At 44.9% G+C, this 22517-nt stretch overlaps 1 protein-coding gene across 2 annotated transcripts in view; it reads right to left on the reverse strand.

The window, feature by feature from the left end:
- The window catches only part of LAYN (layilin), a 34192-nt gene extending 16064 nt beyond the window's left edge, over positions 1–18128 (reverse strand). The window contains exons 1-3 of one of the 2 annotated variants that reach the window (XM_075279814.1): positions 18018–18128; positions 12262–12282; positions 11036–11333 (exon numbers count right to left, since the gene is read on the reverse strand). In XM_075279814.1, coding sequence (XP_075135915.1) covers positions 11036–11333; positions 12262–12282; positions 18018–18096 — 398 coding nt within the window. In that variant the 5' untranslated portion in view covers positions 18097–18128. The remainder of the gene's footprint in view (positions 1–11035; positions 11334–12261; positions 12283–18017) is intronic. The other variant, XM_075279815.1, reaches the window with a different exon arrangement.
- Between the last annotated feature and the right edge of the window lie 4389 nt (positions 18129–22517).

The following is a 22517-nucleotide window of genomic DNA, read 5'->3' on the forward strand; positions in this document are numbered from 1 at the left end:
GACCAGAACAGCAAATACCTAAAACAACAAATTCGTTCTCAGACCCAGCCTAACGCCAAGGAGAACCACAAATTCGTTCTCAGACCCAGCCTAATGCCAAGGAGAACCACAAATTCATTCTCAGACCCAGCCTAATGCCAAGGAGAACCACAAATTTGTTCTCAGACCCAGCCTATCGCCAAGGAGAACCACAAATTTGTTCTCAGACCCAGCCTATCGCCAAGGAGAACCACAAATTTGTTCTCAGACCCAGCCTATCGCCAAGGAGAACCACAAATTTGTTCTCAGACCCAGCCTAATGCCAAGGAGAACCACAAATACATAATGGAAGATTATGTAGATAATCTGTTTTCCCATAGTCCAAACAGCAGCGCAACAACTGGGGTATTCCTGCCCCTGCGAGCAATTAGGACAGGTGGAACTTTTACTTAATCAAAGTGGAACCTCCCCTATAAGAGGCCAACTGACCCCCTCCCCCCCCGCGTAACTATAAAGTATAATATTCCGAAAATATCTCCAGAACAGGAAGGGAGGGAAGCTTGCGCTGCTGTTTGGACTATGGGAAAACAGATTATCTACATAATCTTCCATTCCCCATACGTCAAACAGCAGCGCAACAACTGGGGAGGTAGCAAGTAAATCCCCCCTAGGGTGGGACTTCCTGGCAGACTGATGAAAGGACTGAGTGGCCAAAAGCCACTGCCTCTGCCGCGAACCGCTCCAATCTGTAATGTCTTACGAATGTCAAGTGCGAACTCCATGTTGCCGCTGAGCAGATTTGATCCAAAGAGACGGACTGTCTCTCCGCACAGGAGGTGGCCACCGCACGGGTGGAATGTGCCCGGACGAAGTCCGGAGGTGGCAGTCCCTGATTCTGGAAGGCCTGAAAAATGGCCCCCTTGATCCAACGTGAAAGGGTACCCTTGGATACTTTCTCCCCTCTATTCCTACCTGCCGCATTCACAAACAGGTTCTCGGCCCTCCTGAACGCGCTAGTCCGTTCCAGGTAGATACTTAGACATCTCCTTAGGTCCAGGGTATGCCACCTTTCCTCCTCCCGGCTCCCTGGGGAAGGAAAGAAGGTGGGCAGTGAGATAACGTGGTTTATATTCTGCCCAGAAGGCACCTTGGGTAGGAACCCCGGCAGGTACCTCAACTGGACCCTGTCTGGGAAAAATAATAAGTAAGGCTCTGTAGCAGCCAAAGCCTGCAGCTCCCCAGCTCGTTTTGCTGAGGTAACCGCCAACAAAAATGCCACCTTATAAGACACCCATTTCAAATCTGTCTCCTGCAGCGGCTCAAAGGGGGGCTCACAAAGTCCCTGTAGTACCGTACCCAGATCCCATTGAGGGACCGGGCTGTGAACCGAGGGGCGGAGCCTAGAGGCTCCTTTCAAGAACTGACTCACCAGGGGATTCTGGGACAACCTGATCCCCAAGACCGCAGACAAAGCTGCCATGTGTACTCTTAGTGTCGCCGGAGCAAGCCCCTTGTCCAGGCCATTCTGCATAAACTCCAACACCGACTCAATCTCCGAACCGGATCGCCGGTTCTCCTCGCACCATTGTTGGTAGATTCTACCAATCCTTACATAAGCTCTGTTAGTTGACAGTGCCCTAGAACAAGCTAAGGTCGCTCGAACGGCTTGGGATAGTCCTCCGTGTCCATATAAGGCGCGGACAACCTCCAGGCTGTCAGGTTGAACGTCTCCAGGTCCTGGCATAGCCGATTGTTCTGGGTTACCAGGTTGTGAAGAAGCGGAAGTCTCCAATAGTTCCCTCGACTCATCTGCATGAGGTGGGTAAACCATGCCCTCTTTGGCCAGAATGGTATGATCGCGATGACCGATACCTGGTCTTGTTTGATCTGGCCAATACCTTCGAAACCATGGGAAGTGGAGGGAAGATGTATGCCAGCCTGAACCTCCAAGGTATTGATAGGGCATCCACTGCCAAGGGGTTGTCCTCCTGGTAGAGGGAACAAAACCTCTCCACCTTGGCATTGTACTGGGTGGCCATCAGGTCCACCTCGGGGAGACCCCACATCTGGGTAAGTTGATGGAAAACTCCCTGGTTCAGCGACCATTCGCCCGCCACAGTCAGGCCTCTGCTTAGCTGATCCGCCAACGTGTTTAGATGTCCTCTTATGTGCACCGCCGTGAGATGACTTACGTTGTCTTCCGCCCAGGTGAAGATCTGGCCTACTAACCTGAGCAGAGATGGGGACCTCGTCCCTCCTTGTTTGTTCAGATACAGGACCGCCGTGACATTGTCTGTCCTGACCCTGACTGCCTTGCCGCGGAGCGTTTGGGTGAAATAACGTAGTGCCTTGAGGATTGCGCATAGTTCGCGCCAATTTGATGACTGGGACCTCTCCTCCGGCCCCCATGTTCCGCTTGTTAGGGTCTCCCCCAGATGTGCTCCCCATCCATAGAGGGAGGCATCTGTCGTCAACAGGGTCCAGACAGGCTGGACCGTGGACTTCCCGTTCTTCAGATGGGACCACCACCGTAGCGACCGACGGGTTTCGACAGACAACTGGATGAGTCTTTGCAGCCCTGTCTGGCTGCGGTTCCATAACCTGAGAGTCTCGCACTGTAATGGCCGCATGTGCCATAGTGCCCATGGTACTGCATCTGCAGCTGCCGCCATCAATCCCAGGACCTTCATGGATGTTCTCACCTGAACTCTCCGCGTCACCGTTAAATGATGTACTGCCCGGCGAATTTTCTCCTCCCGCCCGGGAGGTAGGGAAACTCGCATTTTGAGGGAATCCAGGATGAATCCTAGGAATTGGATCCGAGTGGACGGAATAACCACGGATTTTTGCCAATTTATGAGCCAACCCAGTTCGCCTAGGAAGGCGATGGTGGTGTTTAGGTGGGCAGTGAGGACCTCTGCTGACTGGGCTTTCAACAGCCAGTCGTCCAGGTAGGGTACTATGAAGATACCCTGAAGCCGAAGAGCCGCAACGACCGGAGCCACAACCTTTGTAAAGGTGTGGGGGGCCGATGAAATCCCAAACGGCAGGGCTGCGAACTGCAAATGGCGCAGCGTACCGTTCAACACAACCGCAATTCTCAAAAACCTCCTGTGCGGTGGAAATATTGGGACGTGTAGATATGCATCTCTCAGATCTAATGTGACGAACATGTCTCCGTGCTGCAGGAACGGCAATACTGACCTGATAGTTTCCATTCGGAAATGAGTCTTGACAATGTAACGATTGAGACCTCTTAGATCCACAACCATTCTCCAGCCCCCTGAGCTTTTTGGTACCAAAAAAACTGGAGAATACACGCCGGTTGACTGCTCTACCTGAGGCACCGGTTCTAGGGCGCCCTTGTCCAGGTACTCCTGGACGGCCCTCTCTAGGAGGATTTGCTTGAGATCCAATAAAACACGGGTTCTGACAAATTTGTCGGGGGGTTTCGAAATAAACTTTATTCTGAATCCTGCAGCTACCAGCTGCAGAACCCACGGATCCTGAATACAGCGAACCCAAGCTGGAAGAAAAAGAGACAAACGCCCTCCTACCGGAATTGGGGAAATGGGAACGGGCGGTAGAGGAGGGGAGGATTGAATGTCAGAAACTTGGCTTCTTCTTCTCTGCCTCACGGGTGAGACGCCGACCAAAGCCTCTGCCCCGGGCCCCGGGGCGCCTTTGATATGTTCCCCTAGAGGGAAAGGGTCTAAATCCTCGGCCCCGAAATGAAGGGCCTGCTCTACCCAGAGCTCTTTGGGGAAGATTCTTCCCCTTGCTGTCGGCTAACCCCTTCATAATGGCATCCAGCTCCTTACCGAAGAGCTTACCAGGCTCGAAGGGGAGAGCGCAAAGGTTGTACTTCGATGTATTGTCAGCCCTCCAGGGCTTCAACCAAAGGGGCCGTCTAGCCGCTGTGGCTAATGCCATAGCCCTCGCCGCGATCTTCACTTGGTATGACGCCGCTTCCGCCAGGTAGTCCACCGCCAATGAAGTGGACGACAGGAACGCCAGCAATTCGTCGCGTGGAACCCCCGCATCAATATTCCTCCGAAGGGCTGAAACATTGCCTTTCAAAAATTGGACGACGTCGGTCGCTGAAATTCCCACGGAGGCCTGCGCAGCTGCTGAAGTATAAACTCGACGTAGGGAACCCTGATAGAAAGAGAAGGGATTAGGTATGTTCTCCTGAGATCTTGTCTCCCCACCTTAAGGTGGCCACTTACCTCCGTACGTCGATCCATCGCATCCTGTAGATTAGAGCCATCTGCTGATGGCACCACCGTTCGTTTCGAAAGTTTCGAAACGGCCATATCGACCCTCGGGGGCGGACCCCAGCGATCAAACTGGTCCTCCTCCACCGGAAAGAGGGTCCGAAACTTCTTGGAGAGTTGAAACGACCTCTCCGGGCGCTTCCACTCCGCCTCCATGTTTCTCACTACTGCCGGCTCCACCTTGAAGGACCTCTGTCCCTTCTGGTCCGGGTCCCCGTCACGCTCTGGACGCACCATTTTCATCAGCCTTGGCATTTTCTCCAAGGGAAAAGACGGACCCGTATCCACCGACTCTTCATCTGAAGAGACTTCATCCACAATCTGAAATTCCTCATTCAGAGGAAACGGACGGGAAGTGGACTCCAGACGAGGTCTCTTCGTGAGATGGGCGATAGAGTCCTTCATTTCACGCATAGACTCCTCCACAAAACCTTTCACCCAGGAGATGACCTCGTGAACCTGGGTTTCTTCCGCCCGTGGAGCCCTACATTGACGACATCGTGAATTTTCATATCCGTCAGGTAACGGAATATTGCAATCCTTGCATGGTGCGTGTCTGCGCACCGCTGCGGATTTCCTGCGTCTTCCCTCGTCGGAACTTGACGACGAGGATGAAGAAGCCATCTAAAAAAGAGACCAAATACATAAAGATATCTCCCCCCATACCTGACAGGGATCCCAGGTCACTTCCCTAAACCAAGAAAAAAATACCTTACAATCCAGTCCAGAAAGTTCAAATGCTGAGTTGAAGACTCTCTGTACACCACCAAGCTGAGCAAGCTTCAGAGCCTCAACCAGTCCCTGCAACACCTGAGCAGCGACTGACAGGCAGAAGCTGCCATACTAATATACCTCCCAAAGGGGGAGGGCACAATAAACCCCGCCCCTCCCGAGGGGGTGGGTGGGTGGTGTGAAGGTGAGGGACCCAGGGGCTTCATACTCTCCCCCCCCCGCCGAGGGGGAGCTCCGTGCCCCTTCACAGTGTCCCCATACTCCCCCCGGCTCAGTTTCTAAGAGCCGGAAGAGCAGAGAAAGCCGCCGGACAGGCGCGAGCTACTGCGCATGCCCGGCGGCACGGGAGCGCATAACACAGCTGGGCCCGGCGCGCACGCGCGCGAACCCGTCCTGCGCATGCGCCGAACTCCGAAGCTCCGTACAGGAGCCCGGGAAAGCCGGTGCCGAACGCCGAAGTGCGCGGGTCCCTGCCCGCGCCTCCAACGCTCCAGGTAGGCTGCAGTCGAGCTCTCCCCCCCCCCCCAATCTTGGGGAGGGGGGCGCCCAACCCACAGCAAAATATAAAAGGAAAAAAAAAAGGAAAAAAAGGGAAAGTGGGAGAGAGGAACTCTGCCCCCCCTCCCAACCTTCCCCTGCCACCTGTCCTGCCCAGCAGGACAGAAAAAAACGCGGGGGGGAGGGAGTCAGTTGGCCTCTTATAGGGGAGGTTCCACTTTGATTAAGTAAAAGTTCCACCTGTCCTAATTGCTCGCAGGGGCAGGAATACCCCAGTTGTTGCGCTGCTGTTTGACGTATGGGGAATAACAATGATGGTACGGCGCTAAATACAATAATATCCTGACTAAACAGACGGCTGTTATCTATCTCACCTCACACTATACTTAACCAGTCTCAACTTCTATCCACACCTCTATCTGACCGATTGAGCCACACGGGACAGAAATATATCAGTGCTATGGGGCCACACAGTGGCTCAGTGGTTAGCACTGCAGCCTTGCAGCACTGGAGTCCTGGTGTTCAAATCCTGCCAAGGGCAGAAAACCATCTGCAAGGAGTTTGTATGTTCTCCCCGTGTTTGCATGGATTTCCATCCCATATTCCAAAGACACACTGATAGGGAAAAATGTACATTGTGAGCTCTATGCGGGGCTCACAATCTACATTTAAAAAAAATAAAAATATATATATATCAGTGCTGCGGTTCTAAGCTATCAGAGGAAACTCCAGGCATGTCTGTCCATTTAAGACCTTGAGCACCCGACCCGGCTCACCACCACACTTACTAAACCGCCACCTCTCGAGATTCACAGGCAAGTGAACAAATATAAAATATGCGTAAACTCACCGTGATCGTTTGAGGTTCCGGACCCTCCTCGGGAAATGGCGGAGTTCGGTGTGGCGGCCTATGCGGGTCAGCGAGCCCCCCCTGGTTTTCTCATGATAGCCCCACGTTGGAGCGCCAATTGTCAGGGTCGAATTCGACAGCACGGGTCAATCAGTCAGATCCAAATTAGTGAGAGCATGTGTGTGCACCGTCGCTTTAAGAAATGAATCAGACTCAAGCTGCTTCAAAACTTCTCAGCTCTTGCTCTCTTATCCTCGGCTAGCAGCACTGAACCAAGTTTATTTCACGTCACGCATAGTTATACAGGAAAGGAAAAGAAAGGGTTAATGCATAATATAACGTGAAATTCTTCATATGATTGGTTCTGGTGCGTGACGCACAGCAAGTTGTAGTCCTGGTTACAATCATAAGAATCGTCGCCATCTTAGAATACATTCTTTATTCCAAAGCTGATAGTCTTTAGTTTTAAAGGAAAATTAGTATTTCAACATAAATCCAGTAGCAATGCATCAGCAATTCTAACTTCAGATTTGACAGACTCACCTATTCAGGAAGGCCTACAACCTCCAATAACACTACTGCCACCACACCACCATCTGAACTGTCTCCCCCTCACCTTTTGTCTCTATCCCTTCCCCCATAGATTGTAAGCCCTCGCGGGCAGGGCCCTCTACCCCACTGTGCCAGTCGGTCATTGTTAGTTTTATATCTACCTGTATATTCTGTGTACTGTATGTAACCCCCAAATGTAAAGCACCATGGAATTAATGGTGCCATATAAATAACTAATAATAATAATAATAATACTATACAAGATTCTGTGCTTGTCTGATATATAAAACAAGTGTGTATTCTGTTAAACAGTAAATGTTAATTTGGTGACACTATTCATTATTCCTAATTCTGTTTTACTGGCAATGTGTTTCTACAAATTCCAGCTTAAGCTTCCTATTAAGGTTGCTAATATATATTGTGATACAGCTCACCCCGGCTTCTTCCATTAATAGCAATGCAGCTGTGGTTTGGCACAAATCCTAAACACATGCAGGACTGGCATTTACTGCTCGTGGTACCTTCTGCTAGAGATTGTGCAGGTCTGGCTTTTATAATGGTACTATAGGTTTTTCATGCCTAGATTCTGTTATTAAAGGGACACTAACATAGAAAATGCACAAAAAAATTAAAATATCTCAGCCCATCCTCCATTAGCATATTATTCTCTTTGATTCTGTTGATTGAAATGTCTAATAAAACTGAGAAATACACAAAGAAATCTCTGTATATTGAGAGCAGTCATGTCCTCCCTCCTCTTCCTCTCTATCTTGTGGCTGGATGTAAGACAACTGGCCGGAGCACTTAGGGTAGGTATCACTTCTTGGATAGCTATCAGTTCTTTTATTTTTTTTTATTAAAAAATGTAAGGATTAGACAACTCTTTTAATTGCAATATCTGAACTACTACCCACTACTCAGGGTGTAACTTAAAGGGGTTGTCCCATCACAGGGATCCTATCTATACTGCTGGTTAATGTTGATGTAAGACTTTTCCTAAATACACTGCTTCAGCAAAACTGCTGTTTGTCCACTATCTTACTTTATTCAATTCACTAGCTGGTACCCGCGACTTCGTCTGCGGTGATTGTAGCAGTGGGTATATACAGACGTGGGTAAGGTTTTCGTACTGTGTATAAGGTGTGGGATATGAAATGTAACTTTGTATCTTGTTTTTGCTGTAATTCAGAGAATACGTGAGACTTTTGTGTTGAAGTTACTTTGTATTTGAGCTGCTATATATACGGTGTTGTGAGAAACTTTACATAGTGACTTTGGGACAGAAGTATTTGAAGTTAACCCTTTCCCGCCGATGGCATTTTTTAATTTTCGTTTTTGACTCCCCTCCTTCTAAACCCCATAACTTTTTTACTTCTCCGCTCCCAGAGCCATATGAGGTCTTCATTTTTCCTGGGACAAATTTTTCTTCCTGATGCCACCATTATTGATTCTATATAATGTACTGGGAAGCAGGGAAAAAAATCAGAATGGGGTGGATTTGAAGAAAAAATGCATTTCTGCGACTTTCTTACGGGCTTTGGTTTTACGGCGTTCACTGTGCAACCAAAATTACCTGTCCCCTGTATTCTGTGTTTCGTTACGATGCCGGGGATACCAAATTTATATGGTTTTATTTACATTTTGACCCCTTAAAAAAATCCAAAACTGTGTTAAAAAATTTTTTTTTGAAAAGTCGTCATATTCCGACAGCCGTAACTTTTTATATGTGCGTGTATGGGGATGTATAAGGCGGGTTTTTTTTGCGGGACCGGGTGTACTTTGTAGTTCTACCATTTTCAGGAAAAGTTATTGCTTTTATCACTTTTTATTCAAATTTTTATCAGAATCAAAACAGTGAAAAAACGGCGGTTTGGCACTTTTGACCATTTTTCCCGCGACGGCGTTTACCGAACAGGAAAAATATTTGTATAGCTTTGTAGAGCGGGCAATTTCGGACGCGGGGATACCTAACATGTATGTGTTTCACAGTTTTTAACGACTTTTATATGTGTTCTAGGGAAAGGGGGGTGATTTGAATTTGTAATCCTTTTTTTTTTTTATATATATATATATATTTTTTTTTACTTTTTTTAAACTTTTTTTTTGCATTTATTAGACCGCCTAGGGGTATTGACATGGGTGGGCGGTGTCGCGGATTGTCCGAGCGGTGGGGGTTGGCAAACATGGCTGCTCCGAAGCGTTGAAGAGAGCCTCCTGGAGTATCGTTAAGGCGAGGGGCAAAGTGGTAAAGTATATGTATATGAGATTGTGTGGGGTTAGGGGCGAGACTGTAGAGGGGAATGTGAAGTTTTAGGGCTTTCTATGGTCCAAAGTGTGTGAGATTGCAGAGATAGTGATGTGAGTTGGCTTTTTGCGTGGGTCCTGGGAAAAACGTATGTGCGTTATTGTGACGAAAAGTAGCCTATTATGCAATCGGGTGTATTAACTATGTTTTTGGAAAATTTGAGCCAAATCGGTGGAGCGGTTTTTCCGTGATTGAGGAACAAACATCCGAACATGCAAACATCCAAACACACAAACCCACAAACTCACAAACATTCACATTTATAATATTAATAGGATTGTTGACACAGCCCTTGACTTATCTGGTCATAAGTCAAGTGATGTATCTGCTGCTCTCGGGAAGGGGGGGGGGAGTGGCTAAGTGCACGGGAGCGACCCTGTGTTTCTAGCTATTCCTGTGTCTACACCACATGACCTAGCTTCCTGCTCTCAGATAGGGGAGAGGAGCTGCTTTCATTTCTGAACGTCTTCTGTTCTCCCAGTTATCAGGCTAGCTAATTCAATTGTGTTCATTATAGCAGAGACAGGCAGTCTCTGTATGTAACACAGAATGGAGTTGTTCCTGCCTGCACTTCATAGTCCAATATTGTGCATATAGTGTTGTTTGAGGACCTTTGATGACATCACAGGCCCTTCAGCCGCCCCATAGGATCACGCTATGTGGTGGGCGGAGCTACATGTTAATTTGGGGGCGGAGATAAACGGCAGGTTGCATGTGAAACCCCGCCCACCAAATGACACAAGAAACCAGGAAGAAAGAAGATTTTACAGCAGTGAAGACTGGTGAGTATGCGACATGGGAATACTCCTTTAAAGGGGTTGGCCACCTTCAGACCAATATTGACAAGCAAATGTACAATAAAAAGATATACAATTTTCCAATATACTTTCTGTATCAATTCCTCACGGTTTTCTAGATTTTGGCTTGCTGTCATTCATTCTGTTACTTCTAGAGGATAAAACTCTGACCATGGTCATGTGATGAGCACACAGGTGCACAGCTGATTACCAGGCAGATGTCTGATTATTGTGCTGTGACTATAACAAGCTCTGCACCTGTGTGCTCATCACATGACCATGGTCAGAGTTTTATCCTCTAGAAGTAACAGAATGAATGACAGCAAGCAGAGATCTAGAAAACCGTGAGGAATTGATACAGAAAGTATATTGGAAAATTGTATATCTTTTTATTGTACACTGGTTTGTCAATATTGGTCTGAAAGTGGCCAACCCCTTTAAGGCTCGTGGGCCCTGGTGACTTTGGCCCCCCATGCAGCTTTGTCTCACAACCATCACCTATGTCCCATCCATACATTTTAGCAGCATTTTAATTTCTCTTTCCTTCTCTGTCCGGACACAGGCCACAGTTATGACTTGCTCATAAGTAACATGTCTGTGTACACAAGCTTCCCATCATTCTTATTCCATATCGGTGTCCCCCAAACAATGATCATGCCTACTTTTGTACCAGAGCCTACCACCAAAAATTCCTCCATGACTATATGCTACTGATCAACTGCTATTTTTGCCATTGAAGTGTTCATTTCCTCCTTTCTGACCGTGGAAGGCTGTGCGTCATAAATCTTCTCACTCCAGTGCACCCGAGGGCAGGGGTATTGCATTTATGATACACAGACTGCCAGCTATCAAGGAAAATCAGAAAAGAGATCAAAGACGTTTATCCAGCCCTAGTGTGTTGGGTGTTACCTGTGGAGCTACCTGGTCTCTGCGACTACAGTTGTGACTACTGAGACCTCTATAGTTACACCAGTACAACTACAAAAACATCTGCAACATAAAAAAGTCATGATTAGAAATAGGAGTGAACTTTGATCATACTTACCAAAATGTTGGTTTACTGCCATCAACCCACGTGTATAGGCTCTGGCAGTCACTGGAATTCGGTGAATCATCTTCAATTCTCCGTAGGCCAAGCCAGAAGTCTCCATCCGATCCAGTGAGACTCTGGATCAGCATCTGGATGAATTTCTGCTCTGCTTCGGACTTTATAGTCATTAGGTCACCTCCATCCCGTTTACATTCGTCCTGAGCTTCCTGGAAGGACAACCTTCTTGATGTGTCATGGAAGTAAATTATTTTATAACATGGCTTCTGTGTCCCTTGCTTGCACACAATTTGTCCTATAACATAGATAGAATGTGTTTTATGCTCAGTACCACCATTGTCTCATAAAGAGGCGAGTATTCCGAAAATTTGCAGTTTTATTTGGGGGGGGGGGGGGAGGGACTTTCCTAAGTAGATTGGGGTTGGGTTCCAAATGCAGCCTTACTGGAAATCTGATACAACCCTCTAAAGCTAGCCAAATACATTAGACTATTGTGAACCAAATCCAACAATTTCAGAAAGACCAACCAATCAGTTAACGTGGATGGCGATGTTCCCTGATAACAGATATTGGGGGGTGGACAAAGAATGGACATGTTGAATTTCAACATGCCCAATCCTTATGTTCTGCAGAAAGATGGTGCATGGCAGTGACTTCCTCTTATCTCTTCTTTCAGAACATATGCATGCTAAGGTAAGGGTGAGGAAAGAGAGTGGTCAATCCAGACCTCATCCCCTGCCCTTATTAGGACATTTAGGCCGGTTATGCCCCTTTTTAGAATTCTGGCCCTCTATGAAGTTCACAAAAAGTACCTAACATACTAAGTCTTAGATGCCAAAACATACAAGGAGATTCACTTTAAGGGCTCGTTCACAGGGGGCAATAGGGGGCAAATTTTGGTGCTGAATCCATGTCATAATCCGCCCCTTCACAATAGAGGTCTATGTAGACCGCTAGTGAGCTGCCCTTCAGGCGGATTCCGTGGCTGATTCAGCCCCTCCGGACTAGGCCCATACTTTTGGGCCTACTCTGGAGCAGGAAGCCGCGACAGTCGTGGCAGGAGCATTTTGGCCCTATTCTGAAGCGGCTTCCCACGTCACAATCAGGACCAAAATCCGCCATTCCGCGCCCCGTGTGAACTAGCCCTAACATTTCACCAGGATGGAATTACACAAAATAAGGGATTATTGTATACAATAAACCGAACCAAAAAATGCACATACCTGGCTTATGTGTCATATCCACTAATGAAATGCAATAAGATAGAGAACATAGAGAAATTAGTAATATTATTCATGTCACAGAATGACATTATATATGAGGCGTATCTTCCACATGTGCTTCATGTATATTATTCATGTGTAGATCAGATATTATTTCATCCATATACATACCATAAAGAGAAAAACAAATACATTTTGACTTCTATGGTTTTACAAATTAGGGCATAATAATTAAAAAAAAAAAACATTTGGCCCTTAGAAGGTGATAACACTAAGGAAATCCAACCTGAGATGAAATACAACACATAACAGATTCTACCGCCATTCAGTTACCAAGAATGAAGCCAAAATGAACAAGTTAGAAGTGAAGAACTAAGTGCACCCCATGAATCAATAGCTTGTAGAACCTCCTTAGCAGCAATAACTTGAAGTAATGCTTTTCTGTATGACTATCAGACTCTTAGGCCCTCACGGGATGGAAACGCCGTGATTTGCCCGCAGACGAAATGGAGTGGTAAAAATCGCGCCGCTTTACAGTACAGGCAAAGTGCATGGGATTCTAATGAAGCTCATGCCCACTTTGTGATAAAAACCGCAATGCGGATACGTTGCGGCTTCCAAAACCAGTGTGGTTTTGGAAATTGCAGCATGTCAATTATACCTAAGAAAACGCTGGCGGTTTCCCCATAGATATAATTGTAACAGAAAGTCCATGGAGGAAAACTCTGCAAACTTTCTGTTTAAAGTGCTGCGGGAAGAACTGTAATGCGTTGCTGCCACGGTTTTTCCAGCAGCGTATTATTGCTGTGGGACGTCCCATGGGGTCTTAGCCCTACTCAGCATTGTAATTGGGTTGAGGTCTGCACATTGACTAGCCCATGGCTGCACCTTGATTCTTTCCTTTTTCAGCCCTTTTGTTGTAGATTTGCTGGTGTGTTTGGGATCCTTGTCCTGTTACATGACCCGATTTCAGCCAAGAATTAGCTGTTGGTTAGATGGCTTCACATTTGACTCTAGAATACTTTGTTGTGCAGAGGAGTTCATGGTTGACTCAATGGGGCATATTTATTAAGCTACTTGCGCCTTTTTGAGTTCTTTTCCTGCACTACACTTCATTTATGAAGCATTTGCAACTTTTTTTACACTGTAATGCTGCTCTCACCACCTTTGCTTTTTGATGAGATTACAGGCCTTGGCCTAAATGAAAATCCTTAAGACTTGTGCCTCTTTTTTTTTTTAGATAGGAGCTACAAAGGTGCAAATTCACTCCAGAACATGGTCAGCGTAAAAGAGCCCATCAAGGTTAGAATGCATTAGAAAGTGGTGACTACACAATTTTTCAACACTATTGGCCAAAAAAGACCCATCTAAACTAACGAACATGTGCACAACATTTAACAAGGAGGTGCGCCGACATCATAAATAAGCACCGCAGTAAACTAGAAGCAAACAACATGGAAGGAGATAAGGCACTCAACATAAATGAATTAAAAAGTGTCAGGGGGTATCATGGAGACCAACATGCAGAAAATGGTAAGTAAAGTATTTGATTTTGGCTTCCTCCTGACCTCCCTTTTGAATCCTGATTTGGTTACTCCACTGACCTCCTGTGTGTGACCCGGCTTCCCTGACTACGCTTCTGCCTCTGCCTTATGCTACCACGTGACCTCCAGTTATCGACTTGGCTTGTTTGACCACATATTTGCTTCTTGGGTATCTGGGTGTATTCCCTGGATTACCTCCTGCTCATCTGCACTCCAGTCCATCCTACTCTCTTGGACTTCACTCTCAGGTTAGTGTCTGGGTTCCTCTGGGCCCTCCTACTTGGGGTTCACTGAGTGTACGTCGCTCTCTGGGCAGTTGTGGATCTAGGCCTCGGACTTTTAACAAGTCCAACTCCACCATCAGGAGCTCTGGTGAAGAACTCCGGGGTCTGCTTTCGCTCCGGTTGGGAGAGCGTAGCACACCCAGGACTGTTTTTGCCTCAGCACTTAGGGATTCTGGTTGCCCAAGACTTACAGAGTTATTTGTTCCATCAGGTTCCTAACACCGCCATTCTACAGCAAGAAAGATTAACAAGTGCAAAACATTTATGTCAGTTGATAATTTCACAGGTCAGACTGTGCAACACGCAGAGAAATTAGAAAAAAAAAACGAGACACAACTAAGGCTCTACAGTAGGGTTGAGCCGATCTTGACTTTTCAGGATCGATTTTGAAATCCGATTTCCAATCATTTTTCATTCGAACCCAATCTCAATCGGAGATCGGATTTTAAAAACAATCCTATATATATTTGTTTTGCGAGGTTCACCCAGCAGTTTCGTTTGGACCAAACAGGGCCGAACCTATACTGCTATTATATGCTGGGGTCTCTACTCTGGCGTGACTCCCTGTTGTCTTCAGTACTGATGAGGTGTTGCAATGCCCCAATATCAGCCCTCAGTGATCCCTTTTGACACCTGGTTGATGTTCGGTTATGGTTAATTTTTGATTATTCGCCCAGCCCTACTCCTAAGGGTCTCCATGGAAACAGACAACAAACCCTGTGTAGTCTGATCCTGCAGTCACAGTGTCTTATATGTCCCATACTTCTTGCTAGCCTGTTAAATAGGACAGTAGGAGACAGATAAAGAAGAGTATACCTGCAGGATCAGACTACACAGGGTTATATGCTGTCTCTTACTATAAAGGCCTGTATAGGTGCTATAGATACGAACGACAGGAACGTTTTCATTAAAACCATTTGCAAATGGTTTGACCTCCAGCAATCCCAAGAATGGGGTGTGCAAGAGCCCTATGTGAAGAGAGTGCTGGTTCTTATGTTTGGCCAACACTTGATTCACGTCTATGGACTTGTCAGAGTTCCAGAAGTCCCATAAAAGTGAATGATGCAGTGGCCCAACATGAGTGTCGCCATACTATTCACATTGAGAGGGCTCATTTTTGTGAATTCCGGAGGTCCCAGCACTCACGGCCCAAGCAACCAGACAAATATCAGGGGATACATATCATTGGTGGGAAAACCTCCATAATTATAAACTGTTTACTGGCCCTTATGGCAACTTCTAAAAACACAATCACCCAGGACATTCATGGGAAGTAAAATAGCTGATTTTGGTACAACTGGTAACTTCATCTGGTGCTTCCTCATATATACTGGTTAACCCAATGTACAGTATAAACCTATGATCACATGTTATATACATGGATTCACAGATTTTAAAATGTAGCATATTATAGAAATATATGTGAATTCTGCAATATCCTGCAAAGATTATTTGTACAGAATTTACATATACTATGTTTGAAAGACAGGCGTTACACTCACTAAGGTTGGGTTCACACTAGCGCTCGGTCTCCATTCAGGGATTGCGTTCCCCATTCTACTTGAAAAATGTGAAGAGGAGTTTCTTTCCAAATTATGCCAGAAACCAGGAAGACTCCATTACAAACTATGGGGTCCATGGATTTCCTAGGGTACCCGCTTTTCAAGTGGATTAAGTATTCATTTTTCGGAAGAACGAGTGGAGGTGGTTCCTATAACCCATGGATGGGTAGACCTTCAGTAATAGAGGCTTTGGCCATTGTGGGGGTGCTGTGCATGGACTGTTTGGCTGTGTTCATATCTATATCAGGATGGATTTGTGATATGATGGTCATAACTATAATGGGGTTTGTATGGCACCCCCTATACTGTCCATTGTTCATTATTTTACTAGGTAATGTGTGATGAAAGGGAACGTGTCATGTTGGGCATGTTACAGAGCAGCAGCAGATATCTCTATATACACTCATACAAGGAAAGCTGTCAATCACAGAATAGCCCCGCCCCCTGGACTCCTAAATCCAGAACAAGCAGAAATTAAAATGAATATATCCTGAATGTATTCCAACAAATCTGTATATGAATCTGCCCGGCTCCTCCTAGTCCTACTGTACTCTAGTATTTTCATGCTGACACTGCTCAGCCAGTGTAGACCGCAGTTCACATGTTGTGTAAATGTCACAGTATTTTATACCATGAGATGTTCAGCTCTTTTGTGAGGGGACGGATGATCTTTGCCTATAAAGACCCAAAAGACATTTTTCAGACCATGAAACAGGAAGCACATTTTCTTAATACATTTCTTCAAGGGCAGGAGTTCAGCAGACGAATAAAAGCTCCATTTAGCAGCGAACAGTCGCTGACTGAGTACAATGTGTCATAATATAAGCCTGTCAATGGCTTCTCTGGTTAGGATAACACGCAGTTCACATTGTGGATTCCACAAGGATTGCTGGGGTCCCATTGCTATAATCTCATAAAATATCACACAGAGAAACTTAAAGTTATTGGTTTTCAAGTGCTAAAATGTGAAGCATGGCTGCCCTATGGGAATTACTGGGTTATCTATGGATGTGACGGCCCTGCAGGGCAAAGAGCTGCACCTGTTCTCTGCACTGGCTTATCAAGGGGTGCGGGTCCTAAAATGGTTGGACTTCAATCATAGATAGATAGATAGATTATGAATAGAGAGATAGATTATATATACCTAGATCAATACTAGATAGATAAATGATAGATAGATAGATAGATAGATAGATAGATAGATAGATAGATAGGAGATAGATAGATAGATAGATAGATAGATACATAGATAGATAATGAGTAGATAGATCACTAGATACTAGATGAATGGCTAAATAGATGTATGTATGTATAGATAGATAGATAGATAGATAGATAGGAGATAGATAGATAGATAGATAGATAGATAGATAGATAGATAGATAGAATGATCAATAGAGATAGACAGATTGATATACAGATAAATTCTTGACAAAAATAGATATGTCAGTAAGTAGTTGTTAAATATGACATAAATAGATAGAAAGAAAGATAGATGATAGAACAGTAGATAGGAGTTAGACAGATCAGCAGAAATTAGACTGATAAGTGATAGATAAAGGCAGATAGCCAAGTAGGCAGGTGTTAGATAGATAAATCTGAAATAGATAGATAGATAGATAGATAGATAGATAGATAGATTAGATAGATAGGAGATAGATAGATAGATCGATAGATAGATAGGAGATAGATAGATAGATAGATAGATTAGATAGATAGGAGATAGATAGATAGATCGATAGATAGATAGGAGATAGATAGATAGATAGATAGATAGATAGGAGATAGATAGATAATAGATAGATAGGAGATAGATAGATAGATAGATAGATAGATAGATAGATAGATAGATAGATAGATAGATAGATAGATAGATAGATAGATATGAGATAGATAGATAGATAGATAGATAGGAGATAGATAGATAGGATATAGATAGATAGATAGATAGATAGAGATAATATTGGAAGATTTGCTTCCAGCTTAATAACTATTCTCTATGGTGTTCACCAAGACACTACACACTCCTACACAGTGAAACCTTTTAGACGACCACCCATAATTGGATACAAAGTGTTCTTCTGGTGAGGTTCTTCTGAAAGAAGTTTGCTAATATGGAAAACTAACTAACATAAAGAAAATCCCTAAATAATGACCCCACACTTTTGACAGTCCAACTTCCAGCAGTCTCCCCTATATACACATCTTATTTGTACAGTAATACTATAGCCACTGTATACACAGTGATAGGAGTCAGCCAAAGCATCTATAGACATATATATGTGGCTTGTAAATGTGAACTATATAGATGTATGTATATACCATGAGGTTATGTATAATGTTATCTCTTGCTTTCTGGTACTCACCACTCTGCAGCCTTGTTCCCTTACAGGAGTGGAAATAGACAACCACAATACTGACAAGAGCTTTGAGAAGATCCATCATTGTAATGGTGACTTGTGTTGAGGCTTCAGAGTGTAAGGTGTTCAGGTGGAGAGCACTGACGTTCAGAGAGTCCAGCTGTGCAGTGGAGATGGCTCATCCTCTAGGAATCCTTGCATTGAAGCAGTGATGTGCCCACTAGCCCCAGCACTCCCTCCACTGTAGGGTGATCAATACAAGTCTATGTGACACATTGCTGGAGGGGCAGGATCCAGCCTCAGCCAAACCAATCCAGGCGGCAGGTTGCTTTCTGCTTATTAGAGTAAGGACTTGTCAGGAGTCCCATAGCTGAGCACTGTCATTTTAATTACTTGAAAGCAGCGACTTCTTAAAACCTTCCGGATTGATCTTGGTTACCAGCAGCGGCTTCCAGGAGTAGCTGACATCCACTATATCTCCAGATAACTCAGCGCTCCCTCCATACAGGTGATATCTCCTCCCACGTCCTAGAACAGGTTGAATATTAGAAATCCAGTAACCCTATAATGGAAATCTATTGATTATATTAAGGCTATCAATAGCCAGACTATAGATCCCGCAAATCTGGAGACGTTACTGGAATTTTAGATATCGGACAAAACATTCATTTGCTGATAAATTGATTTGCAAAATGGAGCGGAGATCGATCGATCCCATATCTAAAAGGTGGAAAAAGTACATTAAGTAGATACAGATGTAGCAGTGCCGAGTCTGTTTTTAGTTTAATAACTCAATTTCGTGTGTTATAGAGATGCACAAAGTGACACGTTCAGCTCTGCTACATCTGTAGCTCTGGATTAGGACTATAATGACTCCAGAACATGAGCTGTTTCTGTTAATGATATTACATGGAGCTGCTGATCTGCCCCTCTAACAAGATAAGCCGCTAGTCATTAAATCATCACATCCTTAGAATACAAGGAATAAATCTTGAGGCAGCTACCCTGGTATTAAGACAGATATTGATTCTTCAGGCCTTCTTAGCATTTACAAAAAAAGAGCATTTTTCTTTCTGCACTGGGCTGCATCAGCAAAAAGCCCCAGAGCTCAGACAGACCGTTAACTTTTCTAGTAGTTTCTCTATGGAAAACTTACTCAGCAGAAAATGTCCATAAAACTGAAGCTTCAGGAGGTGCGAGAAGCCAACACTTGCTCTGAAATCCTAAGAAAGTGAGAAGTTACGAGCCTGGCCCAGTGCGGCTGGTCACAAGATGTCATGCAGAGGGTGGTAGGAGGCAGGAGGACCCACTCGATGGTTCTGCACCCTGCAATCCTTTCTTTTTCTATCTTTGGCTGAGTATTCATGAGCTTGAACACTATTTCCTTTTTCCCCCGCTGCAGAGAGATGACTGCGGAGCGGAGCCAGAAAGCCGTGTAAGTGCAGATGATCCTGCTGTTTATAAAGTGGAGAGATGGAATTGTGAAAGAAGCTATTCATGGAGGCCGGGCAAGATACTCCAAAAATGGCTGCAGATGTAACTGGCAGGAGATCTTAAAGCAGAATTCCCACTATTTTAACTCACATATTAATGGGTATTCTGCAGATTTTATTAAATGGGTCATAAAGGAATCTAAAAATCTTATGCGGCTATCCAGACAATCTCCTAAGAAATGATATCAGGGAAGGAAGGACTGGGCATGATGAAGATAAACTATCACCAGTGGTGTCTGGCTGCAGCTTGCTCCCCTTTCTCCAATGAAAGCCCATACACACTCAGCTGAACGCAGCTTTTTTGTTGCAGAGTTTGCTGAGGTGTTTTGAACCAAAACCAGGAAAGGATTGAACAGAAGGGAGAAGTATAAGCGCTCTCTGTATATTCCTTTTGAATCAAAAAAGCGCAGCAAAATCTGCAGCAAAAAAGCTGAGTTTCTGCAACGTGGGGCTTTAGGCTAAAAGAACAAGGAACCACAGCTGTCTAAGGTGTATGGGTACCATAAAGGGGTTGTCCAGGATAGGTGTTTTTTTGCAAGGGTCCTGGGGAAGTGAAAAAAAACCCAAAAACCCCATACTCACCTGTCCTTGATGTTCCGATGTCTCCCACTGAGGTCTGGTCCTGCTGCTCAGGGACCTTGGTTTTGGCGAAAGTCCCTACTAAACGTGACAGCTGTGGCAATTCAGTGGCTTAAGAAACAGACATAGGACGTCACAGGTAGTTTGGCCTCAGTGGTCCGACTTCCTCTGGGAGAAGGCCCCAGGAGAAGCAGGACCAGACCATGGTGGGAGACACCAGAGCATTGGGGAAAGGTGAGTATGGGTTGTTTTTTGTTCACCTTCCTTGGCCCCCTTGCAAAAAAATGCTCATCCTAGACAACCTCTTTAAGGGGAATGCATCACCAATTTTTTTTTTAGTTTATTTCTCCAATTCTTGACTGAGTAGGACCGCCCATGGGACTCCTAATCTCAAGAATAAGCAAGGATTTATCTGAATATAATACAAATTCTGCAGAATCTGTATCAACCTGGTCAGCTCGTTCTGCTCTATAACATGCTGCCTGCAGCTTTAGTCCATTCTGATCTTCTATGGGAAGTTTTTGCAGCACAATCTTATGGCAGGATGGATTTGAATCCTTCCCACATCTTAGTAGGTTTCCCATTCCAGATTTCCTATACCATCATACATTTCTTACACTAAATGTTAAACTCAAACCCCATAGGAACGAAGCCTTCACCAAAGTTTGCACAATTCACTTAATGAAAGCAAATTCCAAATTCGCTGATAAAAAAAAATTGAAATGCCTTGTGAAATAGTCAAATGGACTAGAGGACCTAGAAGAGTTGTACATCTTCCCAAGTGACTGCCTCCCAAATATACAAGTCATCCAGGAAGTCACAAAATCCCAGAGCATTGAAAGAATTGCAGGCGGCCTCTCTCCTATCAGTGTTCGTGACTATACGGTAGGAAGAAGGCCGGGTATAAATGTGATACAGGGAAGAGTAGGAAAAAGGGAACCACTGCCAAGAGTAACATTCATCTCCTATTAGTCAATGCAGTCTGTAGGACTTGTTTTTGGATTGGCCACGTGAAGATCTTGAATCTAATAAAGATGCAGGTACAAGTAAGACCCTAAGCCAGTCAAAGTACATCCATCTATGTCTTTGGCATCTTATCTGAGTGTATACGGTTTTTTTCAGGATTTCACAATGGCCTATTCTTAAAGGGACTCTATCATTAGATTCTTGTCTTACCTTTATTATTCTGATCCGCGCCGCCATTCCTGAGAAATTTCTTCTTTCTTCCATATGTAAATGAGTTTTCAGACATCTCTGCTGTCCGAAAACTCTCCAGGAATTCCTCTGTCTTCTTCTCCGGACCGCCTCTTCTCTCTGGCGTCCCATCGGGCTCTTCATCCAAAAGTGCCAACTGCACATGTACGTCGGCCATTTTCCTGTAGCCGAACGAGAAAGGCCACAGCAAAATGGCCGTTCTCCACTTCTGACAGGAGATATTCCACTGATGTGTATGAAGGGCAGCCAACTGGCTAATTTTTATAGGTAAATCGCCCCCTGAGAAATAAATATAACCACTTTTATCACCGGTTACAGATCAAATGCTGAATATTTAGCAAGGATAAAATTAGAACTCTCCGTAGTTTGTGGAATTTTTTGTTTCTTCCATAATATCACCTTGTAGATTTCTGACTCCTGATCATGCTTTCATTCGTGTATGGTGAAGAAAGACTGATGCTCAGAATTTCCTGACCACTGTCCAGTTGGTTTACTCTTCCAAGCTGCCTGACGTGAAAGGAAATCCTGCGCTGGAGGCTTCTTTTTGTGAAACGGACAATAGGAAATGAAAATGAAAACAAACAATAAATACTATTTAAAGAGGGAAAAGTAAGCCGCGGTCACAGTTAGTGAATTTGCGGTTCAGTAGGGGGGTTGTCTTTGTTTTCTGACCGACCACCGATGCAATAATAAAAATAACAATACAGTATATTATATTTTAGAAGGAATTGTTTACATACACACACCTCAGATCCTAATAGGTCACCTCATGTGAGTGGCATGAATACATTCCTGGGTTATAAATAACATGTATACAGGAACAGATGTGTCCTTCCTTTTTGTCTTGGCTCAACATATTCAGAGATGTGTCACGAGATGACCAGCTTGGAGAAAAACATGATTTTGCTATGCACTGTCCTGAGATGTTTATGCTATAAGAGATTACATGTGACCATCTAGTGCAGCGGTTCTCAACCTGTGGTTCGCGACCCCGGCGGGGGTCGAACGACCAAAACACAGGGGTCGCCTAAAGCATACCTCCCAACCGTTCCGGTCGGTGGGAGGTATGTCCCGGTTTCAACTTATCGGCGCCCGGAGTACGATGACGCCGATCAGTTGAACACACAAGTGATTCACAGCCAGCTCCTGCTTTAATGCTGTGCTGCGGCTTCTGCATGTGTAGCCGCGATGTGATGACGTCACATCGTGGCTACAACTA

The sequence above is a fragment of the Leptodactylus fuscus genome, chromosome 6 (assembly GCF_031893055.1).
Source record: "Leptodactylus fuscus isolate aLepFus1 chromosome 6, aLepFus1.hap2, whole genome shotgun sequence".
In the NCBI taxonomy this organism is placed as follows: domain Eukaryota; kingdom Metazoa; phylum Chordata; class Amphibia; order Anura; family Leptodactylidae; genus Leptodactylus; species Leptodactylus fuscus.